Source organism: Sander lucioperca, chromosome 19, assembly GCF_008315115.2.
Source record: "Sander lucioperca isolate FBNREF2018 chromosome 19, SLUC_FBN_1.2, whole genome shotgun sequence".
NCBI classification, from domain to species: domain Eukaryota; kingdom Metazoa; phylum Chordata; class Actinopteri; order Perciformes; family Percidae; genus Sander; species Sander lucioperca.
The window spans coordinates 18,646,492-18,672,670 of record NC_050191.1 but is presented as its reverse complement, the minus strand read 5'-3'; the positions used below and the strand labels follow the sequence as shown (position 1 = coordinate 18,672,670).

Sequence of the window (26,179 nt, the reverse complement as noted above, 5' to 3'; positions counted from 1 at the left end):
TCCCTCAGCAGTGACAAGGCCCTGCAGGCTAAAGCTCTGTTCCACGAATGCTAATGCATCATGTCTGAGGCAGTGAATGAGAACTGGAGGAGGCAGTTGATGGTGGTGTGATTTCATTCAAAGATCCTGTCATGTGAGACTGTGAGTCAATGACAAGTGCAAATACATTTCAGGTGTTTAATCGGATGACTGATGATGAGGGTGATTTTAGAAGTAAAAATGCCCACAACTTTGGCCAACTTATGGCTCTTAACATCATCTTCTTAGAAAAAGATTAACCACTTTAATGGTGCAATGAGGTTTTCTACTGTGAGAACACGTTTCTGTTGGACTTTGAACTCCAGACTTTGGTTCTTGAAGTAGTCTTATCTTTGAAGTGTCTAACTTGTGCATTCTAAGAGGCAGTAGATCACTTCTTAACAGAGCTAATGGTTAATGACTTGTGTGTCAAATTCAAAGGTTGCACCACTTCACTGGTGACCTTTTACTGGCACTCTGCTGACACTTTCGAGGCAAGGACACGAACTCTGGACTCCGGCCTGTGAACACTGGAAAAATCTGGATGTGTGGCTGAGTTGGTGGTTTCTTACCAATATTCAGGTCAATATTAGAAAAGCATTTTTGTATAATGAAATTCAATACAACACTGCACAACACAACTGCAGTCTACAAAAGGGCTATCGACTCTCTGATACAGTCTCAGCAAAACTGTATGATTTATTGGGCTGTTGTATTGAATAACTGTGCACTTAATGAACTTGTGAACTTTGTTGCCTGTGTCTCTCAAGACCAACACTTTGTCCTGTCAACACTACCCAAACAGTTTACCTTTGCAAAAAAACTCACTTGAATTCCAGCTTTAGTTGCATTTGCCATGAATTGCATTACTGTCAAAGCGATATTTAGCTTGTATTGAGAATAAGAAGGAATTAAGAGGAAAAACCCACAAGTCCAATTATATTTGATACAAAGAGTTACACAGAGAGTATGGGAGCAAAAATCCTTCTTCAACTGGTAGGCTTGTCATGCATACTGTACAGTACCAAAACTAGGGAGAAATGCCTGTCATTCCAAACTTCTGTTTTTACTCTTTTCAATAGTTTGGCTGATTGACTCAAAACTTTCTTTTCTCCTTGATAAAGAGCTCAACACACATTCATATTCATTCCATATAAATGCCACAAGTCAGAACCCACTGAGTTGTTCAAACTCTGTGCTTAGTAATGAAACTGGTGAGGTGCCAGCTCGTTGGTCTAAAGCCAGTTTGTATTGACTGGGCAAACTTCCAACTCCTTCTTGTCTTCCTGGCAATACCTGATAGAGCTGGTTGTCTATTAAACCTCCCCTTTGCCACTATTAAAATCATGCCCTATCTATATCAACCTTGATAATGTCCTGCCAACATACAATGTCCTCCTTATTGTTACGACTCATGTTTTTCTTTCCTCTGATCTAAATATATTTAAGCAGCATTTAAATAAGGAAACTCTCATAGGGTCCGGAAAGCAGATTTAAGCTACCACTGTTTAGGATAGATTTAGCAATGGAAAACTGCTAATTCTTTGGTTTCAAAGCCAAGTGCTTTGGCAGTGGAAGAATGTGGTTGGAGTAATAAACTTGCTTTTCTTGCATGATCTATCTTCATGGTTCACAGTGGATGTCACAGTGCATTTGTTTCTGTTTCTACTGCAGCATTATACAGGTTTTCTCTGCCAAAGAACAAAAAGGAGATAAATACAGAAGGTACTTCATACCTTGGCTGCATTTTCCTGGATTTGTCGTGACTGGGATGTGTGAATTAGCTTGTGTTTTACCCAACCATAGCTATAGCAAGCTAGAGGATAGCTGAAGAAGGAAAAGGAGAGCAGGTTGTTTGTTAGCCATCCTGACTAATCTGTGTCTGGTTTGATACAGATAACAAAGGCATTTGGCGTATGTAGAGAGAGATAAACAAATGCATGACTGCATGACTGTATGGTAAAATGTCAGGGAAGTGGTTTTGAAGAAGTGACACAGGTTTATTTTTGGTAATGCTTTCAGGGTTTCGGTGCTTGAAAAAAGGGGCAACACATTCTTACTCGTATCGCGTAAAATACTGATGCTTGATCAGGTGCCTTTGGCGTTGTTATTGACGCTAAAAGTCTCCTTTAGCATCATATCTAAACAGACTTTATCTAAACGCGCTGGGTCAGGACTATTGTCGTCACTTTTGACGCAGTTAGGTTTAGAAAAAGATCATGGGTGGGTTTATAAAAGGTACGTTTACGTGACACGTGGGACAAGAACGGGACAGTTGGGTTTAGGTTAAGATCGTGGATGGGGTTATAAAATAAACGTTTCAGTGACAGGCGGGAAACAAACCCCGGTCTCTGGGGTAAAAGTCCTGTGTTGTTTGACCTATCCACTACCCCAACCAACCTCCTTACGGGGAATTTCGGGCTTTCATACTACATGCTACCGTTGTCGTTCTTAATACTACGTTATCTTCAAGCGCCGCGGAGATGCTGCTCTGCCTGGTGCGTTCCATACACACGCTGAGGGGTGCTTATTGCGTCGTATCTGACGCTGAGAGCCACAGACCACACGTCCGTATTTTTCGAGTTGGGAGTGAGAACGGGTTGAAAGGGGCTAAATTATCAAGACAACTGATAATAGCTGATGGTTTGGTATATTAATTGATATAAAATGGACTATGATGTGTATATTCAATGCATAATCAGTGACTTGAATGTTCACAAGACTCAAAAGACCGGTAACAAATTCTATATCAGTTTCTACACCTCCTGTGGCTAAATTCCCCTGTATTTGGGGGATCCACCAGCATCAATACTCCTCCCTCATGCTCCCCCTTCTCCTTCCTCTCTCCCTCCCTCCCTATTTCTCTCAGCGGACCTTGACCCGCGAAAAAAAAGGGAGCATCCTCCTTTGCGAGTCTCATTGTGAGGGAATTTGGGAATTATTGTTGTTCTAATCTACCCTGAAAACCCAGCTAATCCCATCTTCCATCTTGATTTTCCAGAGCTAATGCCAAGAAACTGCTGCACCACAGAGGCTCAGCAGCACCCTGACTAGGCAGTGTAACTTTAATTTCTTCCATTCACATACTCAGCTCTATTGAAACTGCTTAGTGCACTGAGGTTTTGGGGCTTATGGCTTGCACTCGACAAACTCAGAGTTGACCTGATCTGCTTCCACTTGGACAATATGCTTACTCATGGTATTACTATTGCACAAAAAAACTATTGTAGTTGTGCTTTATTGCTAGGCTACATACCACATTTTGTTGTGCTGTTAAAGGCTCAGACCTGGTATTATTATTCCACTTCCAGTTAAGGTCAACCTTAAGACGTCATTTTGGTTTTGTGGTGCTACATCCTTAAGATCCATGAACTAAATCCAATGTCATGCAACAACAAAAAGGGAAATAATCTAACGTTCACAGTCCAGATGCAAAATGAGTGTATTGGCATGCTGTGAAACCCGTGTTTTGAATGGACAGTTAGCACTGATATCCAATTGCAGAAGTATCCACACATGCTTTGGGTCGTTTGGTCGTTTGGTCATTTTGTCACTCTCACCACTTTGTTCCAGACTGAAATATCTCAGCAACTATTGGATTGCCATGACAATTTGTGCAGACATTCATCTATCCTACTGACTTTGGTGAGCCCCTGACTTTTCATCTAGCACCACCAGCATATTGACATGTGTGGTTTTGAGTGAAAGGTCTCCACAACTATCAAATTGATCACTTTGGTGACTTTACCTTCAGCACAAACGGAAAAAAAAAAGTCCAGGGAGAGGGCAGCTTTTTAATTTCCAAGATAAATGGCAGGGATTAAGGCACAGCGGATGACCATGAATATTAGTGTTTGCCAGGAAGTCAGGGTTGAAAGACTTCAGAGCTTCCCAGGATTTGAGGCTGAAAAGAGTCAGAATGTGATACCAGAGGGTGAAAATGGCCGCAAAGCAGCTTAGGGTCAATATCCCAATCTTGAAATCCCAAACTTACCCCTTGGCCCGTTCCTCTGTTTAACAATAACATTACAGTTCTATCCGTCCTGCTGTCTTGTTTCTCAGATATTCTCTCTCATGTTTTAGGTTCACTCTCTCTCTCTTTTTCTCTCTCTGTCTGGCTCTGGACAGTATTTCTGAGGCTTAATCTCCCATGGGACATACTGTAAATGGTGTTTGAATTCCATTTGGACTGTCTTTAAAACCTAAAAACCTGTTCGCGATCTAGGAACAGAAGAATCGGGGGAAAGAAAAAAAGAAGAAAGAGCAGTGACCTTGGTGTTAATGAGCAAGTCTTATCTCTTACAGGGAATGGGATAGCTTATGTCTGATGTATGAGTATCTCACACCCTCATTCTCTCTGTTTATCTTTTATCTTCCAAACATATTTTTCTTTGTCTCCATATCTCCGCTCGCACCTCATTCCCTTCTACTTTATAATTCCCCCCACCGATGCGCTCTCGCCATCCCCTCATTTCATTACTCTTTGATGCTCAGACATATGTGGGACATCACACAGCTTGTTAGAGGAGAGCTGGTAGAGGACAGGAAGGGATGAGCAGGGAAAAAGAGAGTTACCAGGAAAGAGGGCCATAGGCTTTCTAATAACACTAATATAAACGCTAGCCTTATCTACTTTTTTGTCCAATTGAGCACTGATTAGCAGTATATGTAAGCTTTTATTTATTCTTTTTTAAATGTATTTGGACTGTCTGTGAACTTAATATCAAATTAATCTTATAAGTTATACTTGAGTCTCTTTTAATATCTTATTGTGGACTTATATCAGTCTACTGCTTAACGTCCAATGATTATCACCAGGCACTGCATGGTATAGCGTATGCTAGCCACTTATCAACCTTAAGTATCGTCCCCGTAACTGGCATTAGCCAGTGCTTTACCCCTGACCAACTTTTTAGTTGTAAAGTGAACAGACCAAGCAATCAAACTTCAAGCCCAAAGCTAACTTTGTAACCTTAACTCTAACCTTAGTATCATGCCTGCCTTTACTGTAAAACTTAACGGATAATAGAGATAAGTTAATTACTGAGACAGTAATACTTAAAGGGGTAATTTAGTATTGCACTTCCATAAAGTTGTGGAATTCACAAAAGACATGTAAATGAAATACAGTATCTTACAACTCCCATAATGCAACTCAATAGCGTCTTTCATTAGAACCTCCCTGCAGCTTATTCTTTCAAAGCCACTCCTCCAGTTTGTTGAATAAATGATGAATAAATAAATGAACACCTCTAACAGTCTCGACAAAAACTGAATATTACCCCTATATGAAGGGACTTTATGCAGAAACTTTCCTGATACATTATGCATATGTTTATTGTTATATGTGTTTGCGGTATACTGAGTGTTGTGGTGAGTGTGAGTTATGTGGTTACGATAATGTTCACGACAACAGTGTTTTCAGTTGCAGCTTCATCATACAGTACTGTATTTTATGTCTAGATCAACTGTATGAGAGTAAAGGGCAAATCTAAAGGCAAAGGGTTTACATAACTTTGTCAGTGACTGAGACACGGTTGTTTTTCAAAGATGATGTGTATTGAATACAGTCCAAGGGCCGTTAAAGAGGTTAGTGAGGAAGAGGCAGAAGACATTACATGTCATTTAGCTGACGCTTTTATCCAAAGCGACTTACAATTAAGTGCTTTCAACTGTGAAGGTTCAAACTCCAGACCACAAGTAGTAAGCGCAAATACAGTAGCTTTAAATAGGCAAAGCTACAAAGAGACATATGAAAGTGCAGGTTCGAAAGTGCATGTTTTTTTTTAATTATTTCTATTTTTTTTATTTTTATTTATCCGAGGTGTAGTCGGAAAAGATGTGTTTTTAGCCTTCGGCGGAAGATGTGTAGGCTTTCGGCCATCCTGATATCGATGGGGAGCTCGTTCCACCATTTGGGAGCCAGGACAGTGAACAGTCGGGATTTCGTTGAGTGATTAGTTCTCCCTCGCTGTGACGGGGCAGCCAGCAGTTTGGCTGATGCAGAACGAAGTGGGCGGGTTGGGGTATATGGTTTGACCATGTCCTGGATGTAAGCGGGTGCTGATCCGTTCGTGGCCCTGTACGTAACTACTAGTGTCTTGAAGCGGATGCGGGCCGCAATTGGTAACCAGTGAAGAGAGCGGAGGAGAGGTGTAGTGTGAGAGAACTTGGGGAGGTTGAAGACAAGTCGAGCCGCTGCATTCTGAATGAGCTGCAGGGGTCGGATGGCACATGCAGGCAGGCCAATCAGGAGGGAGTTGCAGTAGTCTAGACGTGAGATGACTAGAGCCTGAACCAGAACCTGAGCCGCCTTCTGCGTTAGAAGGGGACGTATCCTTCTGATGTTATGCAGCATGTATCTACACGATCGGGTGGTTGCAGCAATGTTAGCAGTGAAGGAGAGTTGGTCGTCAAGTGTTACACCCAGGTTTCTAGCAGTCTTGGTGGGGACTACCACAGAGTTGTCAATTGTTATAGTCAGGTCTTGGGTAGGAGAGCCCTTCCCTGGAAGGAAAAGGAGCTCAGTCTTGTCGAGGTTGAGTTTCAGATGGTGTGTGGACATCCAAGAAGAGATGTCAGTCAGACAGGCTGAGATACATGCTGCTACCTGAGTTTCAGACTCAGGAAAGGAGAGAATTAGTTGGGTGTCATCTGCGTAGCTGTGATAAGAAAAGCCGTGCGACTGAATGACAGACCCGAGAGAGTTGGTGTACAGAGAGAAGAGGAGGGGACCCAGGACTGATCCCTGAGGAACGCCAGTTTTAAGTGGGCAAGGTTCTGAGCTAGATCCTCTCCAGGTTACCCGGTAGGTTCGGTCTGCCAGGTAAGATGTGAGCAATGAGAGCGCAGAGCCTGAGACACCCAGATTTCGGAGTGTCGAAATGAGGATCTGGTGGTTCACTGTGTCAAAGGCAGCAGAAAGATCCAGAAGGATGATAATGGAAGAGAGAGAGGTTGTTCTAGCGATGTGAAGCTGCTCAGTGACAGCAAGGAGGGCAGTTTCTGTTGAGTGGCCAGCCTTGAAGCCAGACTGGTGGGGATCAAGAAGGTTGTTCTGGTGGAGATAGGTAGAGAGTTGATTATAAATGGCACGCTCAAGAGTATTAGATAGAAATGGAAGAAGGGAGACTGGTCTGTAGTTATTTACGTCAGAGGAGTCGAGTGTTGGTTTTTTGAGCAGTGGGGTCACTCTTGCCTCTTTGAGAGCATCGGGGAAACAAGAAGAAAGGTGTCTGATGAAGTCATGATGTTTCTTTTTCTTGATTTGTGGGACTTTGTGGCTGATGTGTAAATCCTGGCCTTAGTCTGAGCATTTCCTTGAACTATATTACATCCTGAGTTTATGAGGTGAAAGGACAGATCTTACAAGAGAGGCCTTATGAAACCAAACTGATAGCAGGACCAATATCTTAAAGGGCCGTAGCACTAAACCAGGTCAAAGGGCAGGGAAAGGGCTCAAGAGAAAGAGGAGTCTGGAGATAGCATGCATATATGTGTTCTATCTGTGCACATACCACTGAAAGAATGCATGGTACTACTTTCTCTGGAACAGGGTTCAGTAAGAGGCCATACAATAAAGGATAATTTGCATGATTAACATGCACAGTTCAGCCTAATAAGGATCAGATGGGTCTGTACATACAGTACATAACTATAATCAAATGCTGCATAAAGAAAACAGATACCTCCACTCTGTCCAAGACTTCTTGTGTTTATAATATGTAGCTGGCAATACATATGTAATACTGTATGTACTTCACATATACATGCAAATGTACTGGAATTAGTATGCAAGATGGAAATATTATAGCCATGTAAATTCCAAAGAAAAAAATAATTTGGGAAAACAAAATCAAACATATTTGCTCACTAATTAAGACGTTATATCTTGTTGGTTCAATCCATACAAAAACCAAAGCATAAAAATGACAATTTGCTGTTTTACGGGGGGTTATGTGCCAAACTATTTCTCGGCTTGGAGCAGTAACTTCCATGAGTCTCGACTGGTTGCCTGGGAACTGCCTGCCCAGCACATAAACAGCAAATTGTCATTTTTACACATTTTTATACAGATTAAACCAACAAGATATGAAATTGTAATTAGTGAATTTCAGAGCTGCTAGTAAGCAGATTTTGTTAACGTTGAACAGAGCCATAGTAGCTGTTTCCCACTGTTTCCAGTCTTTGTGCTAAGCTAAGCTAACCGACTGCTGGCTGTAATGACTTTGTGTAACTCAGAAAGCGAATACACATGTTTCCCAAACAAAGTGGAACTATTTATTTAACACTTTAATAGTCATATGTATTGATTCAAGACAATTTTATCAACTTTGAAAAAGAAAAATGATACTGTAGCAATATGTAACAATTGACAATAATTTCACTACATACGGATAGAGGCAGTCCTACAGACACAGACACACACACACACACACACACACACACACACACACACACACACACACACACACACACACACACACACACACACACACACACACAGCGTTATGACAGAATGGTATCATATTGTATTTGACACCCTCAGTATTTGTTTGGATCCATTCTGTCCTTCCAGCACTGAGCTATAAATATAGTCAAGGGAGCAACCATTCACACACGGTTAAAGGTTTTTTTTGCAGAGCTGCAAGTTTTGGACTCACAATCCACAAACACATAATCTCACTCACACACATTTCCCCATGCCAAGTTGGGGTAATTTAGAGGCCAGCAGCCACTTATAGAGGCCTTGATAAGACTCATGTGAAATGGCTGCAATGACTAAACCTGTTGGCTCTCTGTGCCAAGGACACCCTTTACCTTACATAACAGCCATTTTGGGTCAATGACACATCCACCGAAACAATTTGGTTTTCTCAAGAACTATGTGCACCTTGACCATGGCTGCCATTTCCCCATGTATCTTATTTTTCTCTCTCACACCTTCTCTCTCCTGTGTGTATGTGTGCTTGATGGGTATTTGTGGTTCATGCCCATGATATGTATTCAGTAAGTGTTGCCTGCCACATCCTACATGCTAAATGATTGTGAAGAGGTGTTTGTGATGAAAAGTACTAAGGAGAGCAGCTGTCACACGAGAGGAGATTACTGCTAAAGCTGAGACTAACTCACTCACTGCCTCCTGTGCAATGCAAATGTTACCCGAATATATTTTACTCATTAACTGAAGGAGTTCACTAGAGCTGTTAGTTGGTCTTAAACGTTGCTTTCATTCCACATAATTGGTTTAAAACTTTTTCGGCCCATTGCAAAAACACCTTTACTTATCGTCACTTACAGGTCGGGAAGTGGAAGATGCTGGCCCGTCATCACGCCGACGGTACAGGTAAGCAGAAGGAAGCAGAGTCAGACATCCACCTGGGCGGTTGTCATTCCTGGGGGATCCACGCCTCGCCCCTCCTGGGCAGCCCTGTCATGCTGGAGTGCTCCATCTGCAGTGGGCCCTACATCAGCTACGCCCTGGAGGATACCTGGCAGCCACGTCAACGTACACAGGCAAGTTAGCCTACAGCAAATTAAATTAGCAAACACTAATTTGATTGCATTAATCAGTTGATTCCAAAGCAGGGGACTTCCAGGTGTCCCTGATGGGTTTCAGGTAATCCTCAAACTTTGTCATATTATACAATAGATGTTAGCAACGTGCAATGAAATTGATTGTGTTGAAGACACTGTGTTTTCTCAGATGGTTAATATGATAACACCTACTGGAAGTTGACAAAATAATGAAAATACTTGTTTTCTTCAACTTTTTATATGCCTCTTTTTTCCTTTGAGTTTTGGTGCAACCATAAAAAGCAGACTTACTAATTTCTTAGAAATAGAGAAGAAAGAAAATACTTAGAAAGAGTATTTCTAGCCCTTTTGCTGTTAAATGTGCTTTATGTTATGAGTCACAGCCAAACCTCTACCTCTCCTTGACACTCACACAGAAAATAAATATGGCTCTCTTTGCCACTGCTTGAACAACCCAAACTTTCTGTCTTCTTTTAGAAACATAAATCTGCAATGAAATATTAATGAATGGAAAGCCTAGATTCACCATCACTATGGATACGACTCCATCAAATCCTATACTGAATCAATAAACAACCCTGAAGAAAGAGAGGGAAAGCGCATGAGGCAAATCCAAGGAGAAAGGGGCATGAATGGTGAAGTGATTGTTGACTTCAGAGAGACCAGCGTGACTACAGATACCTCTGAATGAATACACAAAGTGATAAGATTCAAACAACTCTCTCTCTCTCTCTCACACACACACACACACACACACACACACACACACACACACACACACACACACACATGCACACGCACACACGCCTCAGCTTTTCTCGTTCTCAGAAAACACCCATGGCAGAATACTGAGCTTGGCTAAGTTTTCAGAGCTGCAAACTAGGCTAAGACTGTATTTCACAGTCGGCTTCATGGAAATGTCCTGAGATGCAAAAGCTGCCAATTATACTGGTATTGTATGTGAAAAGACTCAAAGTAGTTGCTGTTGTGCACATTCAGGAGGGTTTACTTGCACATTTCTAAATCATTCAACCTTCCACGTATATAGAGCAATGTATTGACTTTTATAATCAAATGGAGCATGCCAAAGGTTAACACTCAAACACAAAGACATAAACACCCTACATGCAGTGGTGGAAATGAACTTCAGCACATCTACATCTCTATCAAGTGCTAGTTACTAGTTTTCAGATTTAGATTTTACATAAAACATTATGTGGAAAGTTTATAGAATGAAATGCCTTGTTAAAGATTAAACCACTGGTTCCCAGCCTGTATGGCATGTGGCATCTTACAAAAACATATTGTTGAGGCCTTTTGTGTATGAGCTCTAAACCTCCCAAATCGTGAATTCGAATTTGTGTAGCAGACCCTTATTTTTTATTTTTCTTTCCTTCTAGATTTATCTTGTGAGCCTTTGAAGGAGGCCAATCCCAACAGAAAAAAAATCTGCAGAATGAATACTTTTACTTTTTAAACTTTACGAACATTTTGATGACCACTTCCACCACTGGTCTGTCTTTTATTAAAGATATACATTTGATACTCTCTTCTATCTCTATATACATTTTAAAGATATTGCACAGTGAACTTAGCCCAGCTTAGCTATATGTAATCAAGAAGCAGTTCATCTTCTTTTCATCCTGGCATTTAGTCTCACTTAAGCACAATAACACTGTGTCGTCATGTTGTTGGAGCAGACGTTTCCCACCGCTTTCAGCACAGGAGTCAAGTGATTTAATGCAGTCTCACCCTGGAAACCCAGCCTCATTAAAACATGTCATGCGGGGAGCCAACTGAAACTGGAGCACGAACAAGTCTGGGTCAGAACTAGTGGTTTTAGAAATGCTGATTAAGAGTGCTGATGTTGATGTCACATCTCTTAGAGTCACTCTTTTCAAGAGCTTAGAAAAGCAGCTTAGATCATTGGTTACCAAACCTATTGGGTTGTAACCCTTTCAACCAATGTTTTCTTGTGACCCCTTATCACAGCATGTTATTTGTTTATAACCTGTGTTCAGTTCAACCCAACCCCAGGTTGAGAACTACTGACAGATTGTAGCTTGGCAAGCCTATTTCTTTTATTTATTTATCTAATGGGGACTTACAAGAACGTTATAAGGGCTGTACAGTTTTATCATTCAACAAGAAAATTGCAGTGTGAGTGCATCTACTGTACTTTTATTTGCATGTTTTTGTCATATAAGTATTCAATTTGTTTTACTAATTAATGCCATATTTCTCCCCAAGGCGATGGACCTGTACTACCACAATGAGTCAGACCCAGACAGCTACTGTTGCCCTGGCGACAACAGTAAGTCCCCGGCAACTAAGCCCGTGTTTTTTTATTCTTCCACTTCCTCCCCTCTCTCCTTCTTTCCCATCCGTCTTTGACACCGTGACTCTCATTCCTCTGTTATCTCTCTCCGTCATCCCTCGCCATTCAGTCCTGGGTAATTTCTCTTTATTATCTGCAGTTTTGCTTATTTTCCCAACCATTTCAAAATAATCTCCTACGGTTCATTCTCTGTATGTTCTTCTCTTGTTTGTTGCTTCCCCATTGTCCAAACCTAATGGCTGTGGGAGCAAAATTATTCACACACACACACACACACACACACACACACACACAGACACAAACACACACAGTGTAACTTCACCTTATTCCACTTGGCTCTCTAATCCAACCTCTAAGCTCCCAGGATGATAACTGTTGTTCATAAACCAAGATTACTATTTTGGTGTTTTGTGGAAACCGGCTTGGAGAGCAAAACAGTAGTTACAGACAGAATACTGAGCGCTGATCATCATACACATGACAGTGACCTTTTCCACATCTGTTCACAACCTTTGCCCCTCGCTTCAGCAGAAACAATTCCATTTTTTCTGTCATTGGGTTAGAGTCCAGCATCTATTTATGGCGAACATGACTAGTGACTGTACTTTAGTTTTCCATCATGTCCTTTTACATCCGTCCATTTGTGCCACAAATCATAGTCCAATCTAAAGTTCACAATATGTGTGCGGTTCACATTTTGGCCTAAAGCCTATCTATTCCATTTGTCATTGCTACCTTTACCTTTGCCAGGAAACTTGCATGGGCTCTTCTCATGTTCATGTGTGTTTGAGCTCACCATTACATACTTTTTTACCAACAAACTTTAACTTTTCTTTCACCTTTGGATAAAACATTATGAATTCTTGAATTTTTACATCATAATTAGCAGATGAAACTAAAATTTAACATATTCTAATTTGTAGTGCGTTCCTATAACATTATTTATTATATTATGTATTAAATATTATGATTATTATGTATATTTTCCTCTGTAGTCAAAGTTACTTCTTTACCTAAGTAAATGTATCAATACTGCGATATAAAATATATAAAGTAGATATAATGAAAATGTCCCTTAAGTAAAAGTACATAAGCATTATTAATAAAATCTACTTATAGTTTTTTTCAATTGCTAAACGACAGTGGGCACAACTGGAGCTATATGTGCAAAATACAAACTACAGTCTGCACAGCAGTAGTTTATGTGGACCAAACTCTAGTTTGTTTTTCATTGCTTGAACACAGTTTTCAAAACTCTACACACTTATCCCGTAGCTTTAACCACAACCTGCACAACACTGTGGATTTACAGCACTTTGTTCAAATGCTAACACACTGCTGTCAAAACTGTTAACCACACATTCAAAACAGAATAGATTTCAGTCTGGTGCCTATCAAACACTGCTGATTGGAATTTTAGCTGAAAGCCTAAGCAGGTGTCTTGTTTTAGACTAGTTAGTGAATATATACGGTATTTATATAGAGAAAGCTCAGAAAGCCTTTTTTTGTATACACACACCAAATAAGAATGAAACAATTATACACTGTACCGTTTGAGAGAAACAGGTAAAAGAGCAAAGATACCAATATGTCCAGGTAAGATGTCTGAGGTTATATACACAGCTATAAAAAAAAAGTGTAAAACACTATATCTTTACAATAGTGAAACTGCGTTCTTACTGTTTTTCAGAAAGTAATGGAGGTGAAAGCAATGGAAACATCACAGTCATTAGTATTTAGAGATGATGCAGACATCCAATGTGATGAAGAAAACTTGCCGCATGATGCTGGAGAGAGGCAGGATTAGTCACACTATTCTTTGTTACTGTTATGTACCTTTAGTTTTTTTTCCAGTAATTCCATAAATTACTATAAACAAAATACTATATTGAAGCAAATTGCTGCTTTTCATTCCTTCTTGTTTAACTTACGTAAAAATTGGTGTATTATAAAATCTATATCTACTAATCAAACTATTGATTAGTGTGAAGTCACTCAAATCGTTCAAACTGTAAAGATGAAAAGTTTGTAATTTCTGTATTTGTTTTTGACGCTAGTGTTTTTACTGTGTTCTGAGTGACAATGTGTGTTATCATAGTGAGGATTGTTCATAGTGTTTGGCTGCACCGAGCCTGTTTTGAGACGTGTGTAAAGAGTTGTGTTGCTTGGAATGAGTTTTGCAGGAGATGTGCACTGTTTAGCTCAGGTGACTGTCGGTAGTGCAGACTGTAGTTTGAGTTTTGCACATGTGGCTTCAGTTGTGCCCACTGTCGTTTAGCAATCGAAAAAAAACTGTAAAGTATCAAAAGTAAAAATACTCATAATTCTGAAAAACCATGTGCTATGCTATTACATAGTATATCATTGGATTAATATTACTGAATTAATGTATAAGTATTTTGTATGTAAAGTCTTTATCTGTAGCAGTAGTAACTAAATATGTATAAAGTATAGGAACATGAAGTAGAAATACTCAAAGAACAAGTGCCTCAAATTTGTAATAAAGTACAGAAGTAAACTAAATGTACTTAGTTACTTTCCACTACCACTTATCACGCTGTGCTACTGCAATACCACAACTTTGTGGCAGATCTGCTGGCACCTACTGCCTGCTGGAACATCCCCAGAGAGAGAAATATAACAAGAACTGTTCTGATTAAAACGTTTTTTCACTGGGAGTAACTGTCTGCCTGTTAATTATGGGAGTTTTCGGCACAGGGAAAGACATCCGAGCAATTAGCCAACCTGGTGACAAACTGTTCCTTTGGCTTCAGCCGTGATGCACCTACACCCTGTCGTTCCAAGAACAGCAGTTAGCGGCATTCGAAGCACTTAGAAGTTGGAGTTTGTCACATGTGATGTGTGTGACCGAGGGAGCAGTAGAGAGCAATGCTGTAGAGCCAGGGTTAAATGCAATAATAATAATTATGTGGAGTAGAGTTCTGACAGTAAAATTTCACAGAGGAACAAACAGCAAACTGGGTGTTCTTTCTCTGTGGTCTTACTGTAATTACCAAAGAGCATCAAACACATTTGTATGTTCGTCAACTTGCTTTTTTCATCAAAATGTACACTTACTGACTTATAGTGCTCTTCTTCCTAATATGCCAACAGGTTTATATGTGATTGCAAAGCCAGTGTGTGTGTGTGTGTGTGTGTGTGTGTGTGTGTGTGTGTGTGTGTGTGTGTGTGTGTGTGTATGTGTGTGTGTTCTCAAACATAACACTTTTGTTCTCAGTAATGCAAAAATAATATCAACATTGCAGCTATTTACTTTTTTCTTCCACCATTCATGACACATCGCTCACCTGTGTCAACCTGAACTTCATACAGGCAAACATACAAACCTACACACGCACATATTCACAAACACACAAACATGTACATATACATTTCCATTAAGGCACTCCCAAACCAGAGACAGTTCTGAAGATTGTCTGAACATGTTTGTTGCCATTATACCCTGAAGATTTACAGTCCGACAGAATTAGGTGTGTGTACTGTATTCGGAGCCAGGGCTGCCAACGACATAATCTCTGTTCACTAAATCTACCTTTGACCATCACAACCTCTACCTAATTCTAGCCTTAATCCAAAAGCCAAATCCTTGCCCTCATATGGCCCACTAAAAAAATGTGGATCAACCACAAAATCCTCTCTTTGCAAAAATATTCTCCCTTTTGGACATCCTGATGGCCTACGGTAAACAACTCAACTTGCTTTGTCCGGGGGACACTTTTTGCATTTTGAGAGGAGGCCAAGCACGGGCCAGTAAATAAACATTCATCGAATTCATCCTTCCATTTTTCAACATTTGACATTTGCTGTCCTCACTCAACAACACCAAGAGGCAAATTCAGTCGCAGCAGCACAGGTCAGATGTGTACATACCATGGGATGTTTCAAGAATTTGAGGACATTAGGGGTTTAGCAGAAAGTCCCAAATCCTCCTCTGGCACTTTCTTTTGATGATTTTTTCATGCACTCTGGCACTTTATTTACATTGTGGAGTCACCGAGGGTGATGGGGTCGGGTGTGGCTGCGTCCTTTCTAAAGTCCACAACCATCTCCACTGTCTTCAGTGTTTAGCTCCAGGTTGTTCTGACTGCACCAGGTCACCAGGTGGTCAATCTCCCACCTGGAGGCGGACTCCCCACCAGAGATGAGTCCAATGAGTCATCCGCGAACGTCAAGAGCTTGATGGACTGTTGGTGTACAGGGAGAAGAGCAGAGGGGAAAGGACGCAGCCTCGATTGGAACCAGTGCTGATGGCCAGAGAGTCACTGACGTGTTTCCCCGCTTCACACGCTGCTTCCTGTCAGACAGGAAGTCTGTGATCCACCTGCAGGTGGAGTCAGGCACATGCAGCTGGGTCAGCTTGTGCTGTAGCAGAGCCAGGAGGATGGTGTTGAAGGCAGAGCTGAAGTCCACAAACAGGATCCTGGCGTAGGATCCTGAGGAGTCCAGGTGCCGGAGGATAAAATGAAGAGCCGTGTTGACTTCCTCGTCTACAGACCTATTAGCTCTATAGGCTCTACAAACTGCAGGGGGTCCAGGAGTGGGTCAGTGAGGGTTTTGAGGTGAGCCAGAACAATCAAAAGACTTCATAACCACAGAGGTCAGAGTGACGGGTCTGTAGTATTTATGTATTTATTACGGTAATGTGAAACTGTTGTGTTGAGTTTATAAGCAGCTGTTGATATCCTTAACATAACTTCTCCATTATGAGTATAACCCAGGTAAACAGCCATTCCTTGATTATTTATTCTTCATATAAGGTAATAATTGTACTGTATATTTTTGAAAGTTTAGCTGACCTGCTGTGCACTGACTATATGGTATGTTCTGTAATTGGTATTGTGCTCCATTTTCCCTTTAATGAATATCAAATCACATGATCCTTTCCTGGAACACCCTAACAATTGACAGTTACATATTAATTTATTTCTAGGAAATCAAAGAAGTCTGGGACCTACAAAATAAAGTGTTACCAAACACACCAATGACCAGCAGACATCTCTAACAGAGACAATCACACAAGCCGAAGAATATCAAAATTCAAACACAGGGGAGTCTCAATCGTCACACTAGCTAAAGGCATAAGTAGGCCATTTAGTTTTTGTATAGCTAGCCAAACACTCCACACACACCAGTTCCAAAATAAAAGCCAAGCTGTCCTCTCTGAATAGCCGAGGTCTTTATGTAACGGTGTCATTTGGTTCCTCAGCATCAAGGCTCATTCACATTCAATGCCAGATCAACTGTAGCCACGAACAGCCTCATCATCTCCGGCACAGGGAGTCGGCGTTACAAGATTGGAGGGATGGGAGGATGAAAGAGAGGAAAGGATTTAAAGGATGGATGGCATCTGTCAGGAGACAGTGTGAATATGGGCATATGGGGCTCTCTGTCTATGGTTATACTGTAGGTGGGTTGGCTGAGAGAGTGTGTGTGTTTATATTACAACTCTAATATCCTGCACCTCAACCCCTCTGGCACTGCAGCGAACCCCCTAAGTGTGTGTGTGTGTGTGTGTGTGTGTGTGTGTGTGTGTGTGTGTGTGTGTGGTGTGTGTGTGTGAAGGCTGACTTTGGCATTGGTGACAGTGGCACTAGTGGGTTACATAACATAGGCTACTAACACACACACACACACACACACACACAGACACATAAAAAGGCAATCAACACAGCTTGAGTATTGTGGAGCCTCCTCTTCAGGGAAAGAGGGCCAGATAGGAAAAACACTGAGTGGACTTATTGTTAGTATTGCTCTCTCTTTCTCTCTCTCTCTCTCTCTCTCTCTCTCTCTCTCTCTCTCTCTCTCTCTCTCTCTCTCTCTCTCTCTCTCTCTCTTTCTTCCTCTCTCCTGATCTTCTCTCTACACCTCCTCCTCATTTCATTCAACTCTGGGATATGACCACAGATGCAGACACAAGATCAGTGCTCGGAGGTAACGTCTTCTTCATCGTCGCTTTTAATCCTCTCCTGTTACATGTTTTAGTTCTTATTTGTTGGATAAATATAAGTAGCTGTTCATCATTCAGACATTAAAATCAGTCTCATTTTGTACATCTGTGTCAAGTTATCAAGGTCAATGCTTTTCGTAGTTTTTGAGAAAGCAATATATGATGTTCAAGGTCTCGCTTGTTTGGCGCAAGATGCTTTCAAGCGCTGATGAGAGATGTCGGTTTATGTCCCATGTGGACTGCTGCTGTAGTGTTCAGTGGTGAGATATTGTGGATTGGATGCACATTGAAGGCTGGCAACCTGTGCTGTCTCAGGGAAAAATATCTTTTTCTAACAAACAGCACTAAATTCTTGTTGGTGCAGTGAGCAAGGGGCGTGTTGGACGCCTTGAGGGATTTTAGGAAGTACCTGATGTGCACTTTCTCCCCCTCTTCCTCTCTCTCTGTTTTAGCGAGAGAGAAATAGAGAGAGAAAGAGAGAGAGTGTGTGTGTGTGTGTGTGTGTGTGTGTGTGTGTGTGTGTGATCAGGTGGCTATGGGGGACAGATTAATAATATATCTGACCTGAGTTAAGGGAGAAACGGAGACAGCAGTAAAAAGTAGAGGCTATATTTAAAAACTGCAGAGTCACACTTTTCTCTGAAAGAGGCTGGGGGTCAATGGCAAAACAACACACTTTCTTTCTCACCCTTACACATCAAAGCATACCTTTTCTCACACAGTCCCTTGCTCTCAATTAGATAAGTGACTGAAAGGTCACTGGTAGCGTCTCATATCTGTTTATTCTTCGTCTGATCCACATTTCCAGGATGTTTTCCTTACTGCATCACCTGTCTACCACTGGTGTCCTCACATCTATGTTTCTCATTTATTCTCTCTGTTCTCTACTCTTTCACTCACTCCCAAAGACAAAACTCTGATAGGATAGCAATGCATCAAGAGTATTTAATGTGGCCTTAACTTGTTGGCAGCTCCAAACTTCGAATGAATGTGAACTCAGTGAATTTCCAAATCCGGGTTACTTTTTAATTCTGAGCTCAGCGGGTGAATGACAGCAGGCTGTATTGGAAAAAAAAAAAAAAAAAAACTGCCTTCAAGGTTACATTTATAGTAAGTAAGCCAAGTTTGCATTCAGCATTTTACTATAAGCAAGTTTTTTGTCTTTATGTGAAAGATTACAAATTAAGAAAAGTGTAGTTTCAAATGGAATGCAAATAATTGAGGAAGTGCTAAGCTAGAAAAATGTGTCCCCACTTAATGGTGTTAGTAATATATTGATAATGCATGGGACCAGGTGTGTAAATAAACATAGTTGCAGATTGATTCTGTTTCTCCTTTTATTTGGCTCAAAAAAACCCATCCGTTTCATGGGTTTAAATACCGTTCTATCCATTTCGTTGCAGGTGAAAGCAACGCAGATGTAAATTAATAAATGTATTATTTAATCATTTTGTTCGATTTTTAATGACAGTAAATAGAAGTGAGGTCTATATTTTTAATAGCTGAACTCGAATGTAGGAGCTTATGAGGACCATTTGAAGCCCCTCCCCCCCCTCCCTCCTGAGGGAAATTCATTCAGCATGCATGAAACACCAAACTGTAGAGTGGAAGGAAACAGAGGCGGGACGTCTCCGCCCTGAAAAGAAAGGGAAAAAGTCTTCTGGATGAAAATCTCGAAGAAGAGGAATGCAGTGTAGTTCGATTATATGCCTGCCGTGGACCCTGAAGTCTCTCTCCGTGTTGTGATTCGGAAAATAAAGCATCCCTATGAAAGACAAAACAACCGCTTTGACGTGTAAGTAGGCTGTAACGTTATTCATTTTAAACCAACAGCGATGGGTTTCTCCATTCGGAAACCATCGCCATAGTATTCCTATAATGCTCCTGTAGGGAACTGTAGTTCTGTATTGTGGGAATAAATGGTATTGCTTCGGTCTACCTTTTATGTCAGGAGTGTCTGTGGTTGGGAAGAAAGCACAGCCAGACATACTTGGGGGGGCGCTCTATTACCCCATAATCGCGTGACCTAGATTTATGATGCTGTTATCTATAGAAAAAGATCGCTGATAAGGAGCGTCTGTTGAAAGTGCCAGAGAAACCTGGGCAACTCTCTTTTGCAACTTGTTGAACGCCGAGCGCTGCAGGCAGAGAAATGAGAGTTCCTTCCGATCTGAAAGGTTTGTTTGTATTGTCTGGAAACTAAAGCTCATATGTCTTTTCAGGCTAAGAAACCGAATACCTGTGAAACTACACCGTGTTTTGATGTTTTTACGCAAGACTTTGTAAATTGTATATTGTGCAGCAAATTTACAGTTGAATAAGTAAAATCGTGCAGCGCCAATTACTTAAATTAGTTTTTGTTCTGTCTTCTTCCTTATGCACGGTTATTATCAGTAAAATGGGTTTGGCCTTCATAGGTGATATCGTCGTACATACTTTCATTCCACCCATGTATGTTGGTTAAACTTGAACCAGGTGCCTTACATAACTGTAGCCTACCTAACTGAGCCCGTCTGGTCTCCTGTCTGCCAGCGCACAAAACGCAAAAAGAGAGAGAGATTTTTCCACATAATTCCATTCTGATCATCACATTGAAGTATTTTGGCTTCTTCTGAGAGGCTTGCCGATCTGTGTTTTTTTCTCGTTTGAGTTGGATGTATTCAGGAGTTTCTGTCTGTACTTTTCCACTAGCAGCGGCATTTTCTTGGCATCGGACCTCCCTCGGCTCAGCTTAGGCTCTCCCTCCTTTTGTATACCGAGGGAACCTGCGTCACCCCCGGCCGTTTTAATTGAGAAGTAGCCAAACGGTGAAGCTGATAGGCCTAGTTAAGTATATCCGATTATTTGTACAGGACCAAGTTGCAGTCTCAGTGGGGGCTAGGCGGGGAACATGGATACACTGTAATAAAAACTATTCAGCAGCTTGGAGAATAATCCTGAATCTCATGAACTCTCTAGTTTCAATTACTAGTGTTCACATGTTTGTACAATCTGCAGTTTATTCTGTACTCTTGGCAAGATTAAGGGACACCATTAGTAGACACATCTGGATGTGATTAGCCTATAGGATTAGTTTTCGCAGCTTAGTGTAGACTGAAGTGTTGCTTTCTTGGTGATAAATTCAGATTGTGTGAAAAGTTGCCATGGTGTTGAACAAACATATGTGCAAATAGTACAGATCGACCTTTCAGTGAGTTGTGGTAAAGAACTTTTTTCCCCCTTTTTCCTATGTTTTTGACGCAAGCACCTCTTGAGGTGCGGCTATGACGCGCTAGGAGCGCAACGGCCTCTTATTGGTCGAGAAGAGGGTCGATCTTCTTCTCACGGTCCATTTAGCTGAAAGGAATGTTTGCAGAGTATCACGCCCACCAAGGGGGTGTGTGTGTGTGGGGGGGAGCTCCTCCCTCCTCCCCTGTCAGTTATAAAACAAGAGCCAAAGGCATGATAGTTATATTTTAGCTGACAGGCAGTTGATGAGTACAGAGCTGCCGTTCAACTCATCATGACGATTAAAACAGAGACAGAAAAGTCTGCCCTGACTTACTCCAAATCTAAAGGGATAGTGGCATTAGTCACCGGTACGGAACCATAACTGGATAATTAAAGCTGATTCTTCATGACATGGATGGACATCTTTTTGTTTTTTTATTTACAAATCTAAACATTTTTCTCTCTCTTGTGTTGCAGCATTTATGAAACAGAGGAGAATGGGTCTGAACGACTTCATTCAGAGGCTTGCCACAAACTCCTACGCCTGCAAGCAGTGAGTACCATCTGACTCATGTTATTGTTCTGCTTTCACTGGAGGACAAACATTTGGAAACAACCAGACATGCCAGTCATATGTCCTCTGGGGAAGCTTTGTGACTTAATGTGACTCCCAGATCAGCTGATTCACACAGAAAAAATCCTGGATACTTTAGATACTTTGTTAAATGAACTAAGTTTGAAATCTTTGTGGTTTTTTTTCAGTCCTGAAGTTCAGTCTATTCTGAACTTGAGTCCCCCTCAGGATGCTGAGCTCATGAACACAAACCCCTCTCCTCCTGTAAGTATATTTGCATTAAACAGTGTAATGTCTGCTTTTACCTTTGTTTAAATTTCACCGTATGCAGAGATACACACACATATCCTCTGTTTGCATGTTTACCATACATCTTGGGGTTCATAATGTGGCTATAACTTGCTCATCTCCTCTCACAGCCTAGTCCATCCCAACAGATCAACCTCGGTCCGTCCTCCAACCCCTCGGCCAAACCCAGCGACTTTCACTTCCTCAAAGTGATCGGCAAGGGCAGCTTCGGCAAGGTCTTGCTCGCACGCCATCGTGCAGATGACGAGTTTTACGCAGTCAAAGTCCTACAGAAAAAGGCCATCCTCAAGAAGAAGGAGGTAAATGTGCATGCCGACATACCAAATGTACGCATGCAACAAAAAGTGTCAACCCCTCTAACAGCCTGCTCTTTGTATTCCTCAGGAGAAACACATCATGTCAGAGAGGAATGTGCTGCTAAAGAATGTCAAGCACCCGTTCTTGGTGGGCCTGCACTACTCTTTCCAAACAGCGGACAAACTCTACTTCATCTTGGACTACATCAATGGAGGAGAGGTGAGTTACCGGTTGAACTGCTGCCAGAAAAAGATGAGGACATGAAGCAGAGATGATATAAGAGAAGGGAGAAGCTGAGCTATTTAAAGAAGGAGCTAAAGATAAACGAATGGCCTAGGAGGACATTTTAAATATGGATATAGCTGGAGGAATAATATTGTAGTGCAAGATGAGGTAGAAACACAGACAGACAGAGGGGATATCCTGTCATGAGAAGCAGAACAGAAGCTGTCGCTCTGTCTTTCTTTAAAGGAAACACCTCTCAGGAAATCATGTGGTGGGTTGGGACAGTGGGACAGACTTGGGCCAAAATTAGCAGCACCATTCAGACTCAGTGTGTTAATTTCCTGCGATTGTTGGACGAGCAAAGACAGTGTTGATTAAATATGGGCCTCATCGAGAAACAGGAAGCATTTACTCTCCTTCTTCCCTTTCTCTTTTCTTCCCCTCTTTTCCCCCTCTATCCTGCTGCGTGCCACCTCTGGCCCTCGTTCCATCTGTCTTCCCTTGTCAAACTTTTTAAGCTGTCGCCTTCCTGCCTCTTTATTTCCTCCTATCCAATTTCCTCTTTGTCTCTGTATTTGTCTGTTTATCCTTGGTCTTCTAATTTCCTATCTCTGCTCATGTCATTTTGTGGATAATCTGACATAATCAAGACATTTTAAGGTTTTGTTACTCAAAACACTCTTTTTCTCTGTCTTCCAGCTGTTCTACCATCTACAGAGAGAGCGCTGCTTCCTCGAGCCCAGAGCCAGGTTCTACGCGGCAGAGATCGGCAGCGCACTGGGCTACCTCCACTCCCTCAACATCGTCTACAGAGACCTGAAGCCAGAGAACATCCTGCTGGACTCACAGGGACACATCATTCTTACAGATTTCGGCCTGTGCAAGGAGAACATTGAACCCAACGGGACCACGTCGACCTTCTGCGGTACGCCAGAGGTAAGGACAAAACATCCGGTGATTCGGAAACAGCACTAAAAAAAAAGTCATATTCATAGTCATAAAAAGTAATATTCAGTACTGTAACTTACCATTTCTCTCTACAGTATTTAGCTCCTGAGGTTCTACACAAGCAGCCGTATGACAGGACGGTAGACTGGTGGTGTTTAGGAGCTGTTCTCTATGAGATGCTGTACGGCCTGGTGAGTAACATTCACATTCACCTTACATGCTTTTATAGTAAAGTTACACCCCACCCTTAATGTTTTCTTGTCAGAACTATATCTGATAATATTGAGTTATATTGTATTGAATTATACTGATTTAAAATGACGCAATCAGTGTTCGTCATGTGGATTTCTCGCTCCTTATTGTTGCCAAGATGCTAATCAGTTCTTTTTGTTCCTCCCCAGCCTCCATTCTACAGCCGCAACACAGCAGAAATGTATGACAACATATTGAACAAGCCGCTGCAGCTGAAACCCAACATTTCCAATGCAGCCAGACACTTGCTGGAGGGCCTGCTGCAGAAGGACCGAACCAAGAGGCTGGGCTGCACAGACGACTTTGTAAGTGTTTGGTCATGTTGATCGTATGTGTGTATCTGTATGCATATTAACATATTATTTACATTAAAGGACATTGTTTAATTATTTGTCTTTTGTGTCTCTTCGCAGATTGAAATTAAGAACCACATGTTCTTCTCCCCTATTAACTGGGATGACCTCAATGCCAAAAAGATCACCCCTCCCTTCAACCCCAACGTGGTACGTTCCTTTTTAATACCCCAATAAGTGCTGATTATGGCAGACTTTTGATTTTCTACAGGAGACTTGCTCATGTCCTAGTCCTCAGTATTTACATTTATATAACTAGACCAAGAGCATGGAACATCCTCGCTGAGGTTTAAAACATTTCCAGTTATGGCAAGGTATTCTACAGCCTGACTAATCCTCTCCTTCCCTCCTTCCTTCTTCCCAGACGGGACCCAACGACCTGCGGCACTTTGATCCAGAGTTCACAGACGAGCCAGTGCCAAACTCCATTGGTTGTTCCCCAGACAGCGCGCTCGCCACAGCAAGCATCAAAGAGGCTGCAGAGGCCTTTGTGGGCTTCTCCTATGCCCCGTCTATGGACTCCTACCTATAGTATTTAAACACAGGCACTCAATGGACTCCAATTCACACTTACAGGACATGAACTGTGGCGTGTCCATGGACTTGCATCTTGACCCCACGTTACATTTCCCGTCGGGATGATGGACAATCCCGAAGCAACGCTTGCAACAACTCTGCATCTGCAAATAATTTAAACATGTGTACTTGCCATGATCTCTCCAACTCTTGAAAGAAGACTTGCTACAAGAGGAAGCCTGCCATGATGAGATGACTTATTGGGGTTTGTAATCCTCCATCTTACCCTGATTTACCAACACACAAATACTTCAACCTTCCACAACAGACAGAGACGCTCTGCAGCCTTCATTGCCCATCTCTTACCAGATAGTGGAGGTTCTTTGCACACAGCTCAGGCAGCTTTAAAGCCTCCCTCGACCCTAAAGCCACAACCGACAAGCACACACACCAACTTCCATCTTTTCTCAAAAGAGGAAGGCTGGACCGTACCGTACCAGCCCTGACAAGGATTTCCATCTTCATCGATGTAGCGAATCATCTTCCTTCTTTTGAGTTTCTGTCTAACAACCCACAGGGGACCTACCTGTTGTGTTTGAATAAGTAGCTTGGAGATGACATTTATTTTGGTGCTTTAGTTTTTTTATTTACTGTCTGTGTGGTTGAACAAGGGAGTCATTTGAAGCTGAATGTTACAGAGGGGGATGTTTAATTTTTTTCTCTCAAAGGTGCCTTTTATTTTTTTTCTCTCCATCAGAACTCACATCTTTTGGGTTTGTCTGCGTCGACCTTAAGGTCACCACGTTTCATTTAGCTCCACACCTGACACCAGCAGGGGAGACGATCTGTTTTGAGAGGAACGATGTAGCACCAAATTAACACACCTGTTCTGGCTTTAACACGCGAGACGTAAAGAACTCAAACGATGTTTCATATCTTCATTTGCACATACAACAATAATGGTGATAGAGAGAGAGAAAGAGAGAGCACAGCTGCTAGGTGAGAAAGAGAGTGATGTGTTCAGAGGTATTTGTGTAGTTCTGCTTGCCAACTGTGTCCCCCTCATATACAGTAGTCTTCCATTCACCTCACAATAGTAAGCCGACAACATCGAAACTGAACATTCCATTTTAATATTGCTGTAATGCAGTTTGACGGTATTTAAGTTTGTTTGTATATTTGGAGTTATGTGTACTAGATTTAATGTATATTGAACAAGAAATGACTAAAGGTATGCTTAAATATGTATATGTAACAATTCATGTTAAATGTACTGTAAATTGTAAAATTGTTTAAGATTTATGTGACCATGTTTGGTTTGCAATAAAAGTTTAACTTTATTACACCTTATAACCTTGTTTGTAATAATTGATAAATGGACTACATGTACGTGAAATTGCTTTTATTGATTTTTTCTTTGGTCTGAAATGTGCAGATCATTGTTATATAATCTTTTCTTGATATTGCCAGTTCAGTCCAGGAGAGTCCCTATAAAATAATGACATCAAAGCATTTATTAGTAAGTTATAAAGTAAACTAAAAAATGTAAAAAATGAAGATCTGGTATACATTTACTAGTTCTGGTTGGAAGGAGTTTGGGCTACTGACTCCTGCCGAACGTCCTACATAAGTGT

General features: G+C 41.4%; 1 protein-coding gene and 1 long non-coding RNA gene across 7 annotated transcripts in view; one reads left to right on the top strand and one right to left on the bottom strand.

Annotated features, from left to right (window-relative positions):
• Positions 1–25,895, top strand: part of sgk1 (serum/glucocorticoid regulated kinase 1) — a 34,023-nt gene extending 8,128 nt beyond the window's left edge. For 2 of the 6 annotated variants that reach the window (XM_031321767.2, XM_035995218.1), the window contains 11 exons: positions 9,319–9,534; positions 11,806–11,869; positions 21,549–21,624; positions 21,834–21,909; positions 22,065–22,253; positions 22,339–22,470; positions 23,176–23,412; positions 23,520–23,615; positions 23,826–23,981; positions 24,090–24,179; positions 24,394–25,895. In XM_031321767.2, the coding sequence (XP_031177627.1) occupies positions 9,319–9,534; positions 11,806–11,869; positions 21,549–21,624; positions 21,834–21,909; positions 22,065–22,253; positions 22,339–22,470; positions 23,176–23,412; positions 23,520–23,615; positions 23,826–23,981; positions 24,090–24,179; positions 24,394–24,561 (1,500 nt within the window). In that variant the 3' untranslated portion in view covers positions 24,562–25,895. Of the gene's footprint in view, positions 1–9,318; positions 9,535–11,805; positions 11,870–17,617; positions 17,846–19,444; positions 19,657–19,998; positions 20,039–21,284; positions 21,440–21,548; positions 21,625–21,833; positions 21,910–22,064; positions 22,254–22,338; positions 22,471–23,175; positions 23,413–23,519; positions 23,616–23,825; positions 23,982–24,089; positions 24,180–24,393 lie in introns of those variants that run through there. The other 4 variants (XM_031321771.2, XM_031321772.2, XM_031321773.2 and 1 more) reach the window with 4 other exon arrangements.
• Positions 23,535–23,783, bottom strand: LOC116066034. Its single transcript, XR_004108879.1, has 2 exons — positions 23,670–23,783; positions 23,535–23,636 (listed from the first exon to the last, which is right to left on the bottom strand). It is a non-coding gene; the product is annotated as an uncharacterized LOC116066034 (long non-coding RNA).
• Positions 25,896–26,179: the final 284 nt, after the last annotated feature.